General features: G+C 39.4%; 1 protein-coding gene across 1 annotated transcript in view; it reads right to left on the bottom strand.

Moving 5' to 3' along the window:
• Window positions 1–1,334: 1,334 nt before the first annotated feature.
• The window catches only part of slc22a13b (solute carrier family 22 member 13b), a 30,049-nt gene continuing 13,951 nt past the window's right edge, over window positions 1,335–17,432 (bottom strand). The window contains 7 exon segments of the mRNA XM_072246698.1: window positions 1,335–1,425; window positions 5,055–5,220; window positions 5,223–5,263; window positions 7,644–7,752; window positions 9,418–9,629; window positions 11,084–11,175; window positions 15,382–15,502. Of these exon segments, the coding sequence (XP_072102799.1) occupies window positions 1,335–1,425; window positions 5,055–5,220; window positions 5,223–5,263; window positions 7,644–7,752; window positions 9,418–9,629; window positions 11,084–11,175; window positions 15,382–15,502 (832 nt within the window).

Here is a 17,432-nt window from a genome sequence, read left to right as displayed (position 1 = left end):
GAAACTCACACTTCAGGACCTCATCCCTCTTCCTGCCTATGTCGTTGGTCCCAACATGTACCATGACTTCTGGTTGCTTTCCCTCTCGTACCAGGTTGTCGTGCACCCGGTCAGAGACAGCCCGGACCCTGGCACCCGGGAGGCACCAAACCATGCGGGTATCCTTCTCACGTCCACAAAATCTCCTGACTGCTCCCCTGACTATCGAGTCTCCAATGACGAGAGCTCTCCTCTTCTCTGCCCCACCCTTCTGCACCACAGGGTCAGACTCAGTGCCAGAGGCCCTGCCACCGTTGCTCACACCTGGTCGGTTGTCCCTGCCAACAGTATCCAGGATGGTAAACTTATTATTCAGGGGAAAGGCTAAAGGGGTGCTCTGCACTACCTGTCTGCTCACCTTCGCTTTCCCCCCTCTGACTGTCACCCAACAACCTGCTTCCGACAGCCTAGGTGTGACTACCTCCCTGTAGCTCTCATCTATGACTGCCTCATTCTCCCTTATGAGTCAAAGGTCATCCAGCTGCTGCTCCAGATTCCTTACACGGTCTTCCAGATCGCCCAGCCGTATGCACTTCTGGCAGATGTGACTCTGCGGGAGAGGGGCGTTCCCCCAAGACTGCCACATCTCACAGGAGAGGCACATCGCCGTCTCAGGAGACATTGTAAAAACTAACTGCCAGCTAGCTTGTCCTCCGCCTCTTCTCGTCGAAGCCTCTCGAGTCAAAGCCTCAAAGCTCTACTCCTTCACTGGCCCACTCACGCATGCAAGGAGAATGTAAGGAAATACAATGAAAATGAAACAAGAATTTAAGATTGTTATGTCATTTCCTTTTTTAATCTCTTCCTTCAAGACAAGTCTACCATTACGTCTATTTTATGCAATTATGTTTCCATGCATTAGGTAAAGCACTGTGACAAATATATGTTCTACTTGAGATCCCACAGGTGGACTCCTATCATTATTATGTTTATGAAATCTTGTGGATACTTTCCAATACATTTCATGAATATCTACAGTATTAGTTACCTTAAAAACAAAGGAAAGTACACCATCATACATATATCACGCATTGGCTAATTTCAGTCACATAAAATAAAGAATTCCTCTGACTCATTGTACTAGGCTCTGATGACTCATCCTGTGTTCAAATTACTAATACAGAATTACTCAATAATCTTTTTAAAGCCAATTTCTGACCCAATTTTTCTTTTGACAAATTGACATATTGTTTCCTGCAAATGAACAGGAGCTAAAAGTTAAAATGCAGTTTAGTTCTGAAGAGGTTGCAGTCAATGTTGCTCAAATTCAGGCCATTCTTTAAAATCATGTAGCATCACATTCGTGTGCTCATAGTGAAGTTTCCTTCAGCATCTGCTGCAGACTGATGGCATGCATTTTCTACCTCACTTTTGCCATTCACTTCCCTAGAGACAACGTAAAGCAGTTAATCAACTGCATAACAAGGACATTAACAGATTAAAGGTGATCTAAAGAGAAGTTTGCATTCTAAGGTTAAAGATCTCCTCTGATAACCTTAATGATTGGAAAAAGACAGTATGTGGCATGTGACTCCAGTAAAATAAACATCTTAATGTAAATATGTGCTTAGACCATAACACCATAAGACATAGGAGTAGAATTAGGCCACTCATCCCCATCAATCATGGCTCATATTAACCCTCTCAACCCTATTTTCCTGGTGTCTTCCTGTAATCTTTGACAACCTTAGAAATCAAGAACCGATCAATCTCTGCTTTAAATATACCCAATGACTTCACCTGCAGAGCCATCAGTGGCAATGAATTCCACAGATTAACCACTCTGGCTCAGGAACTTCCTCCTCATCACTGTTTAAAAGAAATGTCCTTCTAATTTGAGGCTGTGTCCTCTGGTCCTACACTCTCGCACTATTTCAAACATTTTTCCATGTCCCCTCTAACTGGGTCTTTCAATATTCAAACAGGTTTCAATGTGATTGCCCCCTCATTCTTCTAAATTCTAGTGAATACAGGCCCAAGACCATCTAACGCTCCTCGTCAATTAACCCTTTCATTCCTGGGATCATTTTCATAAACCTACTTTGGACTTTCTCCAATGTCAACACATCCTTCCTCAGATAAGTTGCCCAAAACTGCTTACAGTACTCCAAATGCCTTATAAAACCTAAGGATTATATCTTTGCTTTTATATTATAGTCCTTTTCAAATGAATGCCTACATTGCATTTATCTTCCTTACTACTGATTTTTCCTGCAAGCTAATCTTTAGGGAATCTTGCACAAGGACTCCCAAGCTCCTTTGTACCCCTGATTTCTGAACTCATTCCCCATTTAGAAAATAGTCTACGCCTTTATTCTTTCTACTAAAGTGTATGACCATACACTTCCCTATACTGTATTCCATCTGCCACTTCTTTACCCATTCTTCTAATCTGTCCAAATTCTTCTGCAGACTCTCTGCTTTCTCAACACAACCTGCCCCACCCATTTTAGGAGCTTTGAGATTATTAGCAATACACATATTTTTGTGATAATCTGGTCAGATCATCAATCTTCATGATGATAGATCCTAATTACCTTTTGGAAACCATTCCTTCACTCACTAATAACATTTTTGTTCCAAAAAGAAAGTAATGGAAAAAAAAATGACCCCGGAACTACTATTGATTATTTTTTTGCTTCGTGTAATTTACTTTAAATCAACATCATACAGAGATTTAAGGGAAAGTATTTCAAATACAAATCAAGCTTTTCCAGTCTTTGTTAGAGATCAGCATTACCCACAAAATCGGTATAATCCTAAGGCATGAATGCATCACCATTGGTAGCTTCAACTACTGCAATAAACTTTGCACACCTTTAGTTTTAAAAGTTAAATTTGTTTTTTTGTGTGGGAGCGGAACAAGGATACTAATAAAATGTTTTAAAAGCTTTTGACTGTCATATTATTAATTTTTTTTTCCCAAGGAACAGGCTTTTCCACTAAGCTTTCAAACTGTTTTGGTAATTTAAAGTAAGGTTACTTATAAGCAATGGATTAAAATATTGCTATAACAATATTTATAATAATTTTCAGCTATCTTAATCAAATTGAACACATATCAAGAAAACTGTTGTAATGCAAAATCTTTAGTCTTTATATTTTTAAACACAGTGCAATAGTGCTGGCTTATTGCAGAACTTGCAATTCATGATATGCAAATATATTTCACTGAAAATCAAAGTTCTCAAAATTGGTATAATAGTCCAGAGTACAAATTCAGCCCCTACACACCAGACTGATAAATAATAATTATAACTTGGGGAAGTCAAACCTGACATCACAGCTTCCTTTGTAAAGAAAATTTTCTATCCAAATGAGGAAGTTCTCTTATATTCACCTGCCAAACATTCTTTAATGGATTTAGTTTAGCATCTAATTGTAGCAGAGCCAAAAATTGTAATTCACGGGTGCGCTAGAAAGGCACTGCAGCAGTAAGTAAATGACCAATTCAAGAGACTGGGAGTTGGATATCTTGATTTGAAGCAAGGCTAATTCATTCTCCTTTCTGCAGATGAGCTCCAGAGGCACGTGAAGGTGGATCGAGTAATGATGGTGCTAAACGGCGGCTCCTTTGTTTGCATCTTCAGAAACAGCTCTATTTCCATCTTTAATATCTTTACTTTTCCCTTTCATGGTTTGTTTGAAGACCCTGACCTGGAATTACACGCTGACTACGGTTCTTTGCGGGAATGGGACCCGTTCTCGGGGTTTCATGACTGGCTGTTTGGCATGGCAAAGGCTCGGCCTAAGTATTAGGGAGAGAGAGAGCCTGTGGTATGTCGAATGCCAGGTGAACAATGTAGTCCTTGGGGTAACTACAAGTCTGCGTCTTTACTGTTGCTTTGCTCACGCTTGAGTGTTTGCTGGCGGGCGCTGATGCACTTTTTTTTGTTTTGTGGGGGAGGGGAGATTGTTGCTTGCTGCCGCTTTTGCACAGAAAGGGGGGAGCTGGGGGGGTACTTTGGGCTTTTAACATTTGTCTGTCATTCATTCTCTGGGGCACACTTCTGTTTTCGTGGAATGGTTGTGAAGAAAAAGCATTCCAGGATGTATATTGTATACATTTCTCTGACATTAAATTGTATCTTTGTACCTTTGAGATTAGCAGCTTGATTGAGCTTGTGCGGTAGCAAGAAGGGTTGGGACTGAGAGTGAGATATTGGGATTTGGACAACAAGGTTGATCGTGATTGGAGAACACAGAAAGAAAAGTTGGGACTTGAGGCTCAAAAATGGGAAGGAGAAATGGGAAACGAGAGAATCTGCAGATGCTGGAAATCCAAGCAACACACACAAAATGCTGGAGGGACTCAGCAGGCCAGACAGCATCTATGGAAAGAAGTACAGTTGATGTTTTGGGCCAAGAAATGGGATTTGATTTGAGGTGTGTTTCAAGAGGACTCCTTGTACATCAGCTGTGGACTCCAGCTACTTCCTCACTTACTGCCAATCAACAATTAATCTCAATTGTGGATGAATTTGGTCACCAATTAATCTGTTTTCATTGGTGATGGCTGTTGGCAAGAAGGAACAATCCCTGACTGGAGGGGATTCTGGTCCTGAAATGATGTATTATCTTAGAACCTCTTATATTCCAAAATGGAACTTCCACTGAAGAGAAAGATAAAGCAGACTAGTATCTCATATTCTTGACAAAAAAAAAATGAATAGATCAAGATGACCATGCTACAGTCAGATGTGGTTTAGCCATTGCTGATTCTCATTATAATTCAATGCAGTACAATATTCTGGGAGGTCAATACCTGTCGACTGTTTTCTTTTGAATAGAACATTCAACCAAGACCAGTGTTAGTCATCTCATGTAGACACAAAAAATGATATTTTAGAGGCACTTAATAAATAAAACAATTTTTGAACCTTCCCAAGATTTGTAAGAGCACTATGTAATTTCAGATTCTTTTTTCCCTTCTTACTGATCCTAAATGCTGGGTTGGAATATTAAACTGTGACCAAATGGGGCCAAGCTCATAGCTTAATTAAAACAGTACTAACTTCTTAACATTTCCAAGTTGTCTAGTGTGATCCGGCAATTCTTTGTTGGCAGTTTCAGGCAGCAGGAGGCTCAGGGCACTGGTGATTATGGATGTGATTCCAAATAAGATCAAGGAGATACCTGGATAGTCCTGTTCCAAAATCATAATCAAGGGAACAATCGTGCTCCTAACCGAGCAAATATGGACACCAAACCAATGCCACTCTGCCTGCGTCAGCAAAAGAAGGAGCTATAAACTTGTCAGCAATACAATCTTTTTCTCATACACTGTTCATTTTTATGGCTGACAATCATTTTTAAAGAATTTTTTTCTATCATCATAGGTGTCAGTTAAAATGAGACCATGCAACATAAACAGTTTATTCTCTTTGGAAATTTGGAGTTTAAATACTTAACTGTTTATTCTTCTACATCTGTTGTTTCATTACTTGATCACTGATTTCACAGGTTGCAAAGAATAAATAAAATGTGAAAGTACACTCAGTGGCTATTTTATTAGGTACCTCCTGCATCTAATAAAGTGGCTACTGACTATATGTTCGTGATCTTCTGCTGCTGTGGCCTGTCCACTTCAATGTTGGATGTGTTGTGCATTCAGAGATGCTCTCCTGCACACCATTGTTGTAACACATGGTTAGTTGAGTTTCTGTCACCTTCCAGTCAGCTTGAACCTGTCTGGCCATTCTCTTCTGACCTCTCTCATTGACATTTTCTCCCATAGTACTGCTAATCACTGGATTTATTTTTTTTTGTTTTTCGCACCAGGTGATCGGCAGTTACTGAGAAATTTAAACCACCCCATCTGATAGCAACAATGATTGCACAGTCAAAGTCACTTAGATCACGTTTCTTCCCCAATCTGCTGTTTGGTCTGAACAACAGCTGAACCTCCTAGGCATTGGGTTTCTGCCACCTGACTGGCTGATTAGATATTTGCATTAATGAACAAGTGTACAGGTGCACCTCATAAAGTGGTCACTGAGTGTAGGTTTCATTGTGATTCTAAATTCAGTGGAATATCTCGAAATGCAAATCGTGAATAGTAAGGTGAAGTAAAGCAAGTGGGAGTTAAAAAAATATTTGCTCACATATTGGTAAAAATAAGCAGTTAATAAGCTTCAATATGAAAGAGAAATATAATAAATAGAAGGATTAGGTCATTCAAGCCTTCAGGACTTGCTCATCTTAAATCCACCTTCTTACACAATTCCTTTATTCCTTACATTGCCCATGATTTGCCACCCATTAGCACTCGGGGTTCTGAGACATAAAATGCCATTTTAATAGTATACTCATAAGGAAGTCAGAATCAGGTTTACTATCACCAGTGTATGATGTGAAATTTGTTAACAGCAGCAGGATTTCAATACAATACATAATCTAGCAGAGAAAAAATAATAATAAACAAAATAAAAATAATAAATAAACAAGTAAATCAATTATGTATATTGAATAGATTTTTAAAAGTGCGAAACGGAAATACTACATATTATAAAAAGTGAGGAAATGTCCAAAGATTCAATCTCCATTTAGGAATCGGATGGCAGAGGGGAAGAAGCTGTTCCTGAATCGCTGAGTGTGTGCCTTTAGGCTTCTGTACCTCCTACCTGATGGTAACAGTGAGAAAAGGGCATGCTCTGGGTGCTGGAGGTCCTTAATATTGGACGCTGCCTTTCTGAGACACCGCTCCCTGAAGGTGTTCTGGGTACTTTGTAGGCTAGTAACTAAGATGGAGCTGACTAGATTTACAATCGTCTGCAGCTTCTTTCGGTCCTGTGCAGTAGTCCCTCCATACCAGACACTGATACAGCCTGCCAGAATGCTCTCCACAGTACAAGTGTAGAAGTTTTTGGGTGTATTTGTTGAAAGTGCCAGAACTTTAGGCAATGAAAGTCTAAGGAATTGTAAAATTTGTGGGATGAAAAACAATTACATTTTCCAGTTAATGACCTTTCAAAATAGACCGATGAAACATTAATTTTATTTCTCTTGCAACAGAAAGCTATCTGGCCTTATGGCATTTTCACTTTCTCAGAATCTATTTTTTGTTTATTTACAGTGAAGATACTGATCCACAGCTCCTGAAATTTATTATCGTCTGCTATTTGCCAAGAAAAAGTAGTGACAGAAGTCAGTTGTTTAGTTAACCCCTTTAGAGATTAATTAACAGTCAGCCATTTTGGTATGCATGTAGTTTCATGTTCAGCACAGACCATTTCATGTGAAGGGAGGTATATTTGTACCCTTGGGGTTATTTGTGCACATGGTGGGTTTTTAACACTTTGTGGTCACTTTTTCTGATAACAGTTTTTTACTTCACGACTTGACATTAAATACAAAACGTCATGGTGGGCTATGAACTCATCTTCATTATCAATCCTGTATTATAAGTAATAGAGGGATCATACAAACTGCACAACCAGAATGTGACTGAGGCAAGTTGCTGCAAATTGCTGTCTACATTTCACAAATTCTGTGCCTGATCTCCGAATGCTTGATATACAGTTGAACAGATGGATGAAACATTCCAGTATAAAAATAGTGAGATTTCACACAGCTCAATACATACTTTTTCTAATCCATCATACCTGATCACAGTCGGGAATAACTCAGTAGAATAAACAAAAGTTACTGAGAAGGAGCATGAGATTGACAATTTTGCAAGGACAGCAAGCACCGTGACTTCCAGAGCCATTCCTGAAACAGCAAACAGACACCACAGCAGGGTTATGCTTGAACACGCTCTGGTTTGCAAGGAATCCGTTTTAATTAGTTCTCCAAAAGCTGCGCCTGATATTTTTCTGATAGCCCACTTATGGTCACTGTGACTGAGATTTCTGGGCCACGAAAGCAAAGTTGCTCCTTTACACTGAAAAAAAGACTGAATTTGAAATGACAAACCTGATAGTGAAAGGAAAGTGAATGTTTTGGATGATAACATCACTCACACCCTGAGAAACGTGCACATTTCAAAATCTGCTTTACTGTTTAGTTTACTCTGGCCCCTGGTCTCCTATTCCCAGTTCAAGTTCAAGTTTAATTGCCAGTCAACCATACAAATGAAACAGTGTTCCTCTGGGGCCAAGGTGCAAAACACAGTACCCACAATCACACACAGCACACATCGCAAGTATCACATACGCAAGTATCACATATAATTATGATAGCAGAAAAATATATAGTTACAAAAATATTAAAAATGATAATGTAGCCCAAGTCACTGAGTGTCATAGTCTGTAGATTAATGGTGCATGGATGTTTTCCTGGAGCCATGTTTCCAATCTCCCAGATTTCAGGTTATGTAGTACTAATCTCACTCCCACTTGTGTAGAGTGCATAAAATATTCAGCATTATTCTCCCCTCATGGAGCTTAGTAACTTACACTTTCAACCTATACGGATCTCTTTTAATTAGAGAAACCAGTACTTTCTCATGCGACTACCTTAGATTTGTGCAGTTGGGTTAAAAGCAACTGCAAATGCACTAGATATCAATTAAGAACCATATTTCCTCAATTATTATTTTATATAGAGATTATTTTAAATGTCTTTGCTAGATTTCACCCACTCTTCTATACATAAATCATTTTAACTCATTTAACATACTAGATACATTACAACTAAATTACCACATACAAGTCTGACCACTGAAAGAATGTGATGTTACAAGAGGGGGCTTAGAGAAGATTTGCGGATTTTTGACTGAATAAGTTTAGTTACAATAAAAATATATGAAACTGAGGGAAATTGTGAGAGAACTGGATAGGCCAAAGAGAAAGGAATTATTCCCCAATGTAGAGAGCATAATATCTAGGAGACGCAGACCTAAGTTCACAGAAGGATTAGAAGAGAAAAGATCATTTCACAAAGGAGTGGTGAAAGATCGCACTCTCTGGAACAAAAATTTCAATACATTTATAAGCTATCAAATAAGCACCCAAAACCCACAAATGGCAAAGCTACAGTCTGAGAGTGAAGAAGCAGGATTGACATTAATAGCCGGTTTTCAGCCAGCATTGAGAGAATGAACCAAGTTATACATTGCTAGGATTCTATGAGTGTTTCTGTTAGCTTCCACCCTCGCATTCTATTATACTCATGATAAATCAGTAAAACTATTAAGCTGGATGGTTTCAAAGTCATGGATTACGTTGCCCAAATAGTGTGGAAACAGAGCCAGTAATACTTTTTTAAAGGAATCAAAGGAAGCAGTTGTGTGACTTTGGGAAAAGACAGAGTGAGTGGAACTAACTGTACGGTTCATTTCAATAGACAGCAGAGGAATGGTGTAAATGACAGGACCATCCTGGATACAAATGATGGGATCCTGACTGCTCTATCACTCATTTACTTCACTCCTACCTTCTGGAAAAGTCAGTATGAGGAGGCATGTAACACCACCAAGCAACAGGAAACATCCTTGACATTTTTTCCGACCAAATCTCGCCAAGAACCAGATGCAAGAAACACGGAGGATTTCCACTAATCCAAAGATAAAGTTTGTTAGGTAAATGTCCTTGCCAAAACTTCCAACACTGAAGCATAATCCATAATACACAAAGCTGTTTACAGACCTGTGATACCAGGAAAGAAATGTGATCATTTTGTAACTTAGTAATTTTTTAATGTCTTTGTATTGTATTGCTACTGCAATAAAACAAATCACATAATATGCAAATCAGCAATGAAATCCTGGATCTGTTTCCTTACTGCAGCTCACTTTCCGTATTGATAAAACTATACACATATATACAAAAATAACAACATTTTGGTCCCATTGTTTAAGAAAGGATTTTTCTGAATCATTGGAGGCCAGAAGGAATTCACTAGGCTAATTCCTAGGGTGAGAACAATCTCCTATCATGAATGGTTTGAAAACAAGTTACACTTGTTTGGAGTTTAGAAGAATGAGAGATGACATTTTTGAAACATCAGAAACTAGGGGGACATGATGACAGGGTAGATATTGAGATGTTGGATACTTGACATGAAGCAAATGCTATAAGGGGCCGTCATTTAAAACTTATGTCTAAAGGAATTTCTTGCTACAGAAATTGATAAAACTCTGGAGTTCTTTGGCTTTGAGAACTCTGAAGGATAGTTCACCGGAGATGGTTAAAAGAGGGGTAGGTAATGTTTTGAATGACTATGCCTACTTTCTTCTGTGCGTTGACAATTTTGCACTTTAAAAGGAAGGAATAAGCATTCTTCTTAAGCTGACGAAGGAAGGGATATGGCAGGTTTCTTGTGACGATAAGAGGCAGGAGGAAGAAATTGCTCTTCTGCAGTGTGGTGTTACAATGGAGAGGACTAGCCCAGTAATCATATTGGGATTTGGGGGAAAGTTCAGCTTAGCCTTGTGTTGGGTAAAATGGGGTTTGGGGGGGGAGAGAAATTGATGGTCTTTTTCCATTGGGGGAAGGTTAAAGCACATTCTGAGAGGAGAAGATCAAAAGTGGCATTTGATGTGAGGGTAGGAGGGTGGAAGAGGGAGTGGCAGCATGTGAAAGAGTTAGGGGATCACACATCAAGTTCGAGTGCTGGTCAGAGATCCTAAAGAAGTGGATCTGATGAGATGAGGATTTTCCAAGGATATTACCAAACTATTTAACTTACCTTAATTAAAATCATTGTTGTTCCAAACTACTCAACAAAAAACCTTCAGACCCTCACACAATGTAATCCAAATTTTCTTGTGATGGCCCAAAAAGAGCATTGCATACAAGTGGCATTATTATGAAAATAATGTTGGGGTTGCAAGGGTGACCCACAATGGACAGTAACTGGTCAATTTTCATGACAGGTGCAATGAGACCTGGTAAAAGGTCAGAAACACCACATACACTGGATTAAATTCATTTTCAGTTTTGGGGACATTTAAAAAATGTTTTACCAATTTTCCAAATATTTTGGGTTATAAACCATAGTCTTTGTTTGTAACTTCCCCAAATAACTGCACAGGATGGGGACATTTCTGTTACCCAGCATTATGAAATATAAAGTTTATTAATTAAAAATCCAATATTACCAAATGAAGGTCAAAACTAATGTAACTCTTCTCAGACTTGATATCCTGAAAGGATCCCAGAACATGACCTGCATGATTTCTTTCACAGTGACCTTGAATGTAAATGTAGAAGTATTAGGTAAACAGAATCAGTGAATTCAAAATACCTGGCATGCCGGCGTTGAAACAAATACATCTACTCCAATTGGAAATCAAAAATAGTAGGAGTACATTTAAGAGGGGAATCAAGAGGGCATAAAGAGAGCAATGAAATGGATCTGGCAAATAAGTTTAAGGAAAATCCATTCAGATGCTATAGATATATTGAGTAAAAGGACATCCAGGGAGAGAGTACCTCCCTTAAAGGTCATTCTGTCTATGTATGGAGCCACTGGAGATGTGTGAGAATACTACTGAATATTTTTCATCAGTTTTTATTCAGGAGAAAATCATGGAAGCTAAGATACTGAGGTAAATTACGTTTGTAGTTGACCATAGATTCGTATTGGCAGATTAAGGAGGATAAATTCCCAGAACCTGACCAGGAAAGTAATTGTGGAAATTCTTGCAGAAATATTTGCATCATCTATAGGCATACAGATAACCTTAAGGCTGCTGTCAAATCTGTTTGATAATGTTCACATAAACCATTAGAGACACTGTAATATGTTAACAATTCTGAATTTATTTTGAGAGCTATTTAGTGATGCAGGGTATAGTAATAATGGTTTCACCCTCTTCCTTAATCTCATATTTAGAATCAGAATCAGGCTTAATATCACTGGTATTTGTCGTGAAATTTCTTAACTTAGCAGCGGTAGTACAATGCAATGCATGATAATATAGGGAAAATATGTAAATCAATTACAGTAAGTATACTGTACAAATGCATATTAAATAGTTAAATTTAAAATAGTGCAAAAACAGAAATAATAGAAGTGAAGTAGTGTTTATGGATTCAGTGGCCATTTAGGAATTGGATGACAGAGGGGAAGCAGCTGTTCCTAAGTTGCTGAGTGTGTGCCTTCAGGCTTCTGTACCTCCTTCCTGATGGTAACAGTGACAAGAGGGCATGTCCTTACTGATGAGGGTCCTTAACGATGGACACCGCCTTTCTGAGGCACCGCTCTTTGAAAATATCTTGGATACTACAGAGGCCAGTACCCATGATGGAGATGGCTAATTTTACAACTTTCTGTAGCTTCTTTCAATCCTGTGCAGTAGCTCCCCACCACCACATCAGAGAATAATGCAGCCTGTCAGAAGTCTGTGGAAGTTGAGTGTTTAGGTAACAAACCAAATCTTTTCAAGCTCCTAATGAGATATAGCCATTGTCTTGCCTTCTTTATAGCTGCATCGATATGCTGGGAACAGGTTGGATCCTCAGAGATCTTGATACCCAGAAACTTGAGGTTACTCACTCTGTCCACTTCTGATCTCTCTGAGGATTGGTTCATGTTCACTCATCTTACCCTTCCTGAAGTCCACAGTCAGCTCTCTGGTCTTACTGACGTTGAGTGCCAGGTTGTTGCTATGACATCACTCAACTAACTGGTATATCTCACTCCTGTACGTCCTCTAGTCTCCATCTGAGATTCTTCCAACAATGGTTGTATCATCAGCAAATTTATAGATAGCATTTGAGCTATGCTAAGTCACAAAGTCATGGGTATAGGGTCAAGCAGAGCAGTGGGCTAAGCACACATCCCTGAGGTATGCCAGAGTTGATCATTAGTGAGGAGGTGATATTATTACCAACCCACACAGACTGTGGTCTTCCAGTTAGGAAGTCGAGGATCCAATTGCAGAGGGAGGTATAGCGGCCCAGGTTCTGTAGCTTATCGATCAGGACTGTAGGAATGACGGTGTTAAAATGCTGTGTTTTAGTCAACGAACAGCATCCTGACATAGGTGTTTTAATTGTCCAGGTGATCTAAAGATGTGTGAAGAGCTTTTGAGATTGCGTCTGCCGTAAACCTATCATGGCAAACTGCAGCTGAGGCAGAGTTGATTCTGGTCATGAACAACCTCTCAGAGAATTTCATCCCCATAGATGTGAGTGCTACTGGACAACAGTCATTAAGGCAGCTTATTTTTATGTTCCAGTCCTAACAGTGCATTTTATAAAATGGTTAAAATGTTAACTTAAGACCGTGTCTTTTACTTGCTGTCAATGGCTGCACAGTCAGCTTGCAAATCATAATCACTGAATGCCAGAAAATACCCCATCAGCGAGTTACTCATTGGCATGAAACTGAAGTTGCTGAACCTGTGTGAATAGTGCTGCTGGCACAGAGAGAGGCCTCAGAGAGGCCTCGGGGCACAAAGGAGGTGCGCAGTCTAAGAGCAAGTGATCGTCTTAGTCACTTTTCTTACGATTGCAAGAACTTATTGTACATTGTTAACAAGGTATGCTCAAGTCTGATTCACTGACTTATTGGCGGATGGTGGGGGTTCTACGTGGTCGTAAACTCATCCATGCTGATAGAAGCCTATCTAAGCTAGACTCAGCTGCCACATTTGGCCCTCAACCCTGTAAAGCAGGGGTTCTCAACCTGGGCTCCTCAGACTCCTTGCTTAATGGTATTGGTCCATGGCATAAAAATGGTTGGCAACCCCTCCTCTAAACCTCTCCCATCTATGTGCCAATCTAAATATTGCTTAAATGTTAATGTAAATACGAGGAATTCTGCAGATGCTGGAAATTCAAGCAACACACATCAAAGTTGCTGGTGAACGCAGCAGGCCAGGCAGCATCTCTAGGAAGAGGTACAGTCAACGTTTCGGGCCAAGACTCTTGGTCAGGACTAACTGAAGGAAGAGTTAGCAAGAGATTTGAAAGTGGGAGGGGGAGGGGGAGAGGGAGATCCAAAATGATAGGAGAAGACAGGAGGGGGAAGGATGGAGCCAAGAGCTGTCAGGTGATTGGCAAAAGGGATATGAGAGGATCATGGGACAGGAGGCCCAGGGAGAAGGAAAAGGGGGGTGGGGGGGAACTTAAATGTTATTTTAACTTATTCTACCTCTTCCTCTAGCAGTTCCATTCATAAATCCACCACCCTCTACATGAAGAAGTTGCCCTTGGGTCCCTTTTAAATCTTTCCCCTCACCTCAAACTATGTTGTCTAGTTTTTGATCCCTTTCCCTGGGAAAATAATTGCGTGCATTCATCCTATTTATTGATGCTCTTTGTACCCCTCTACAAGGTCACTCCTCAGTCTCTTACCTCCTACAGTCCAAGGAATAAAGTCTGAGCCTACCCGACCTCTCCCTATAACTCAGACCCTCAAATCTTTGCAATATTCATGTAAATTTTCTTTTCACTCTGTACATAGATGACATCTTTCCTGTAACAGGGTGACCAAAGCTGTACATAATACTCCAAATGTGGCCTTACCAATGCCTTGTACAAGTGAAACACAATTTCCCAACTACTATACTCAGTTCCCTGACTGTTTAAGGCCAACATGCCAAACATTTTCTTCACCATCCTGTCTATCTGTAATTCTACTTACAGCTAACCATGTAGCCGTACTCCTAGGCTCCTGTGTTCTACAACATTCCGCAAGGCCCTATCATTCACTGTGATAGTCCCACACCAGTTGGACTTCCCAAAATATAACACCTTGTATTTATCTGAATTGAACAGACCAACTACCTACTGTAACTGATCAAAATCAGCCTGAAATTTTTGATAATCTTCATTCTTGTCTATAATAGCATCTATTTTAATGTCATTTGAAATCCTCCTAACCAAGCCTTGTATATTCACATTTATTAATTTAAATGTTAAACAAGAATGGTTCCAACACAAACTCCTGGAACAAATTTGACACCAGGCTTAAGGTTACACTATGCCTGAAGAATGTATTTCAATGAAGAAAAGGATTGTAAAGGGTATAAGTTCTATTGAGAAAATTGCAGAGTTTGGGCCATGGTACCTGAAGAATCAAAAGCTGGCCCATTAATGCCTGACACATAAAAAGCTTAAAATCTGAAGCAAATCTTTCTCAGAGGGTCATAGGGTTGGGGGAGATTGCAGAGGTAGGTAGAGATGAGATTATAAAGGCATTTTCAGACCAAGGTAAGAATTTTAATATTCAGGCCTATTTGGAGAGCAATATCAATATAATGTTTTAATATCTTTGCTTTAAGCTTTGATTTGCCATTCATACTATATAGATGAAAAATTGTGCTTATGTTGTGTGATGCAATGAAAAGCATGTTTATTTATTAAATTACTTAATATTAGCTTTCAATTGAGCATTATCTTCACAACTCAAAGAAGTTATTTATCTTTACACTCCCATGACATTTACCTTGTCAATTAATGATTCATTTATTGCCCTTCTGTTCATTATTGCTGTTCTCCGAAGATACCCATTGGCTGCTTCTTTTTGTCCTTTCATTATAAGCCATCTTGCAGACTCTGGAAGCAACCTAAGGGGATATCATTAAATTTAAGTGATTGAGTGGCAAACAGTACATATTTGTTAAGTACTGTATAAGCCTATTTTAAGCTTAGATGACCAACATTGTAAACATTCTTAAAAAAAATACACATTGACATTGGTTTAAGAGTACGAGTTCATGAGGCGATGCATGATGACTAGTTAAGACAGAAATAGGGTTTCCTACAAAGAATATTCTGTAACAGATTAGTGTTTAAACCTTGCAGAAAATGAACATTTGCCCACAAACTTACATTGTGTTAAACAGGAATCAGACAGATAATGTACAGAACAAATACATTGCACCTACCAGACTGGGAGATCGTTTCGCTGAACACCTACACTCTGTCCGCCATTGACTTCTCAAACTTTCGCTAATGCCCCATCTCCCCCTCGTACCCCATCCGTTATTTATTTATATACACACATTCTTTTTCTTTCTCTCCTTTTTCTCCCTCTGTCCTTCTCACTATACCCCTTGTTCATCCTCTGGGTTTTTTCTCCCCCTCCCCCTTTTCTTTCTCCCTAGGCTTCCTGTCCCATGATCCTCTCATATCCCTTTTGTCAATTAACTATACAGCTCTTGGCTCCATCCCTCCCCCTCCTGTCTTCTCCTATCATTTTGAATCTCCCCCTCCCCCTCCCACTTTCAAATCTCTTACTAGCTCTTCTTTCAGTTAGTCCTGACGAAGAGTCTCGGCCCTAAACGTCGACTGTACCTCTTCTAATAGATGCTGCCTGGCCTGCTGCGTTCATCAGCAACTTTTATCAATGAAGGTTGTGGGGTTAAAGTAGAGATTACTGCAATCTGCCAATATGACCAAGACAATAAGTACTGAGGTATCGACTAAGTAACCTCCGAACCTAGAGGAATCAGTCTTTAGATTTTACTTTGAAAGCCTGGTGAAATATTTTTGCTCTTTAAAGGAAAGCTATTTTTTAAACTTGGTTTTGATTACCTTGCACGCTTCCCAATAATCTTAACTATGACTTAAAACTCTATGAAGATCCCTGGATAATACCATTGTCTCTTCATTCTCCACTCCGAAAAAAAGAAAACTATTATTTACCTCTACTTTCAGCCTTTAAGTAAAATTGCTGTCTATGCTACAGTTGACCCTTCAATATCCCTGTTCTCACTTTTGCTCATCATTCATTTTGGAATTTTATCAAAAGGGCTTCTGAAAGTTCATGTAAATGACACCACCTACATTGCTTTAATTAGCCTCCTCTGATTTCTTTTGTTAAGGTAACCATTGTGTCAAGCACAATTTGTCTTTAACAATGCTGAAACTCAGAGTACAGGGGTCAGATAAGATGGAACAGAATGATGTATTTTGCTATAGATAAGTGAAAAACTGATAGAGACATTTAAAAATATGGGATGGGAGTGGGAAGGGGAGGGGGAGAGGAAGAAACAAAGTTATCATTTCAGGCTGATGACCTTCCATCAGAACTACGATAAGTTAGAAATCAAACATATTTTAAGTTGAAGGGAAGGAGAGTTGTAGAGAATATCTGTGAAAGGGTGGAGACCAAAAGAGATGGAACAACACTATTGGTAATGGAATAGATAGATTTAAAGACAAAGACAACTGAAAACTGAGGATACCAGACAAAATTGATCAAGGGTGGCCTGCAAAACAATGATATGGACCAAGTTTGTTTCTTAATGTGAATACCACATTAAGCATACTGAATGGGTACAGAATATTAGAAATAGGTGACTAGCTGATTCACATACAAGGTATTTGGACGTTAGGAAGGGAAGAGGTAAAAGCAAGTGTTATATCTGCTGCAGTTCCATGGGAAGATGTTGTGAGAAGGGGAATGGGTGTTGATAGAGATGAAAGGTTGAGCCAGGGAGTCACAAGGGGACTGTTAGGTAATCCTGCACAAGGACTCCCAAGTGCCTTTGC

The sequence above is a fragment of the Mobula birostris genome, chromosome 1 (assembly GCF_030028105.1).
Source record: "Mobula birostris isolate sMobBir1 chromosome 1, sMobBir1.hap1, whole genome shotgun sequence".
Taxonomy (NCBI): Eukaryota; Metazoa; Chordata; class Chondrichthyes; order Myliobatiformes; family Myliobatidae; genus Mobula; species Mobula birostris.
The sequence above is the reverse complement of the archived record's forward strand: the minus strand, read 5'-3'. Positions and strand labels throughout refer to the sequence as shown.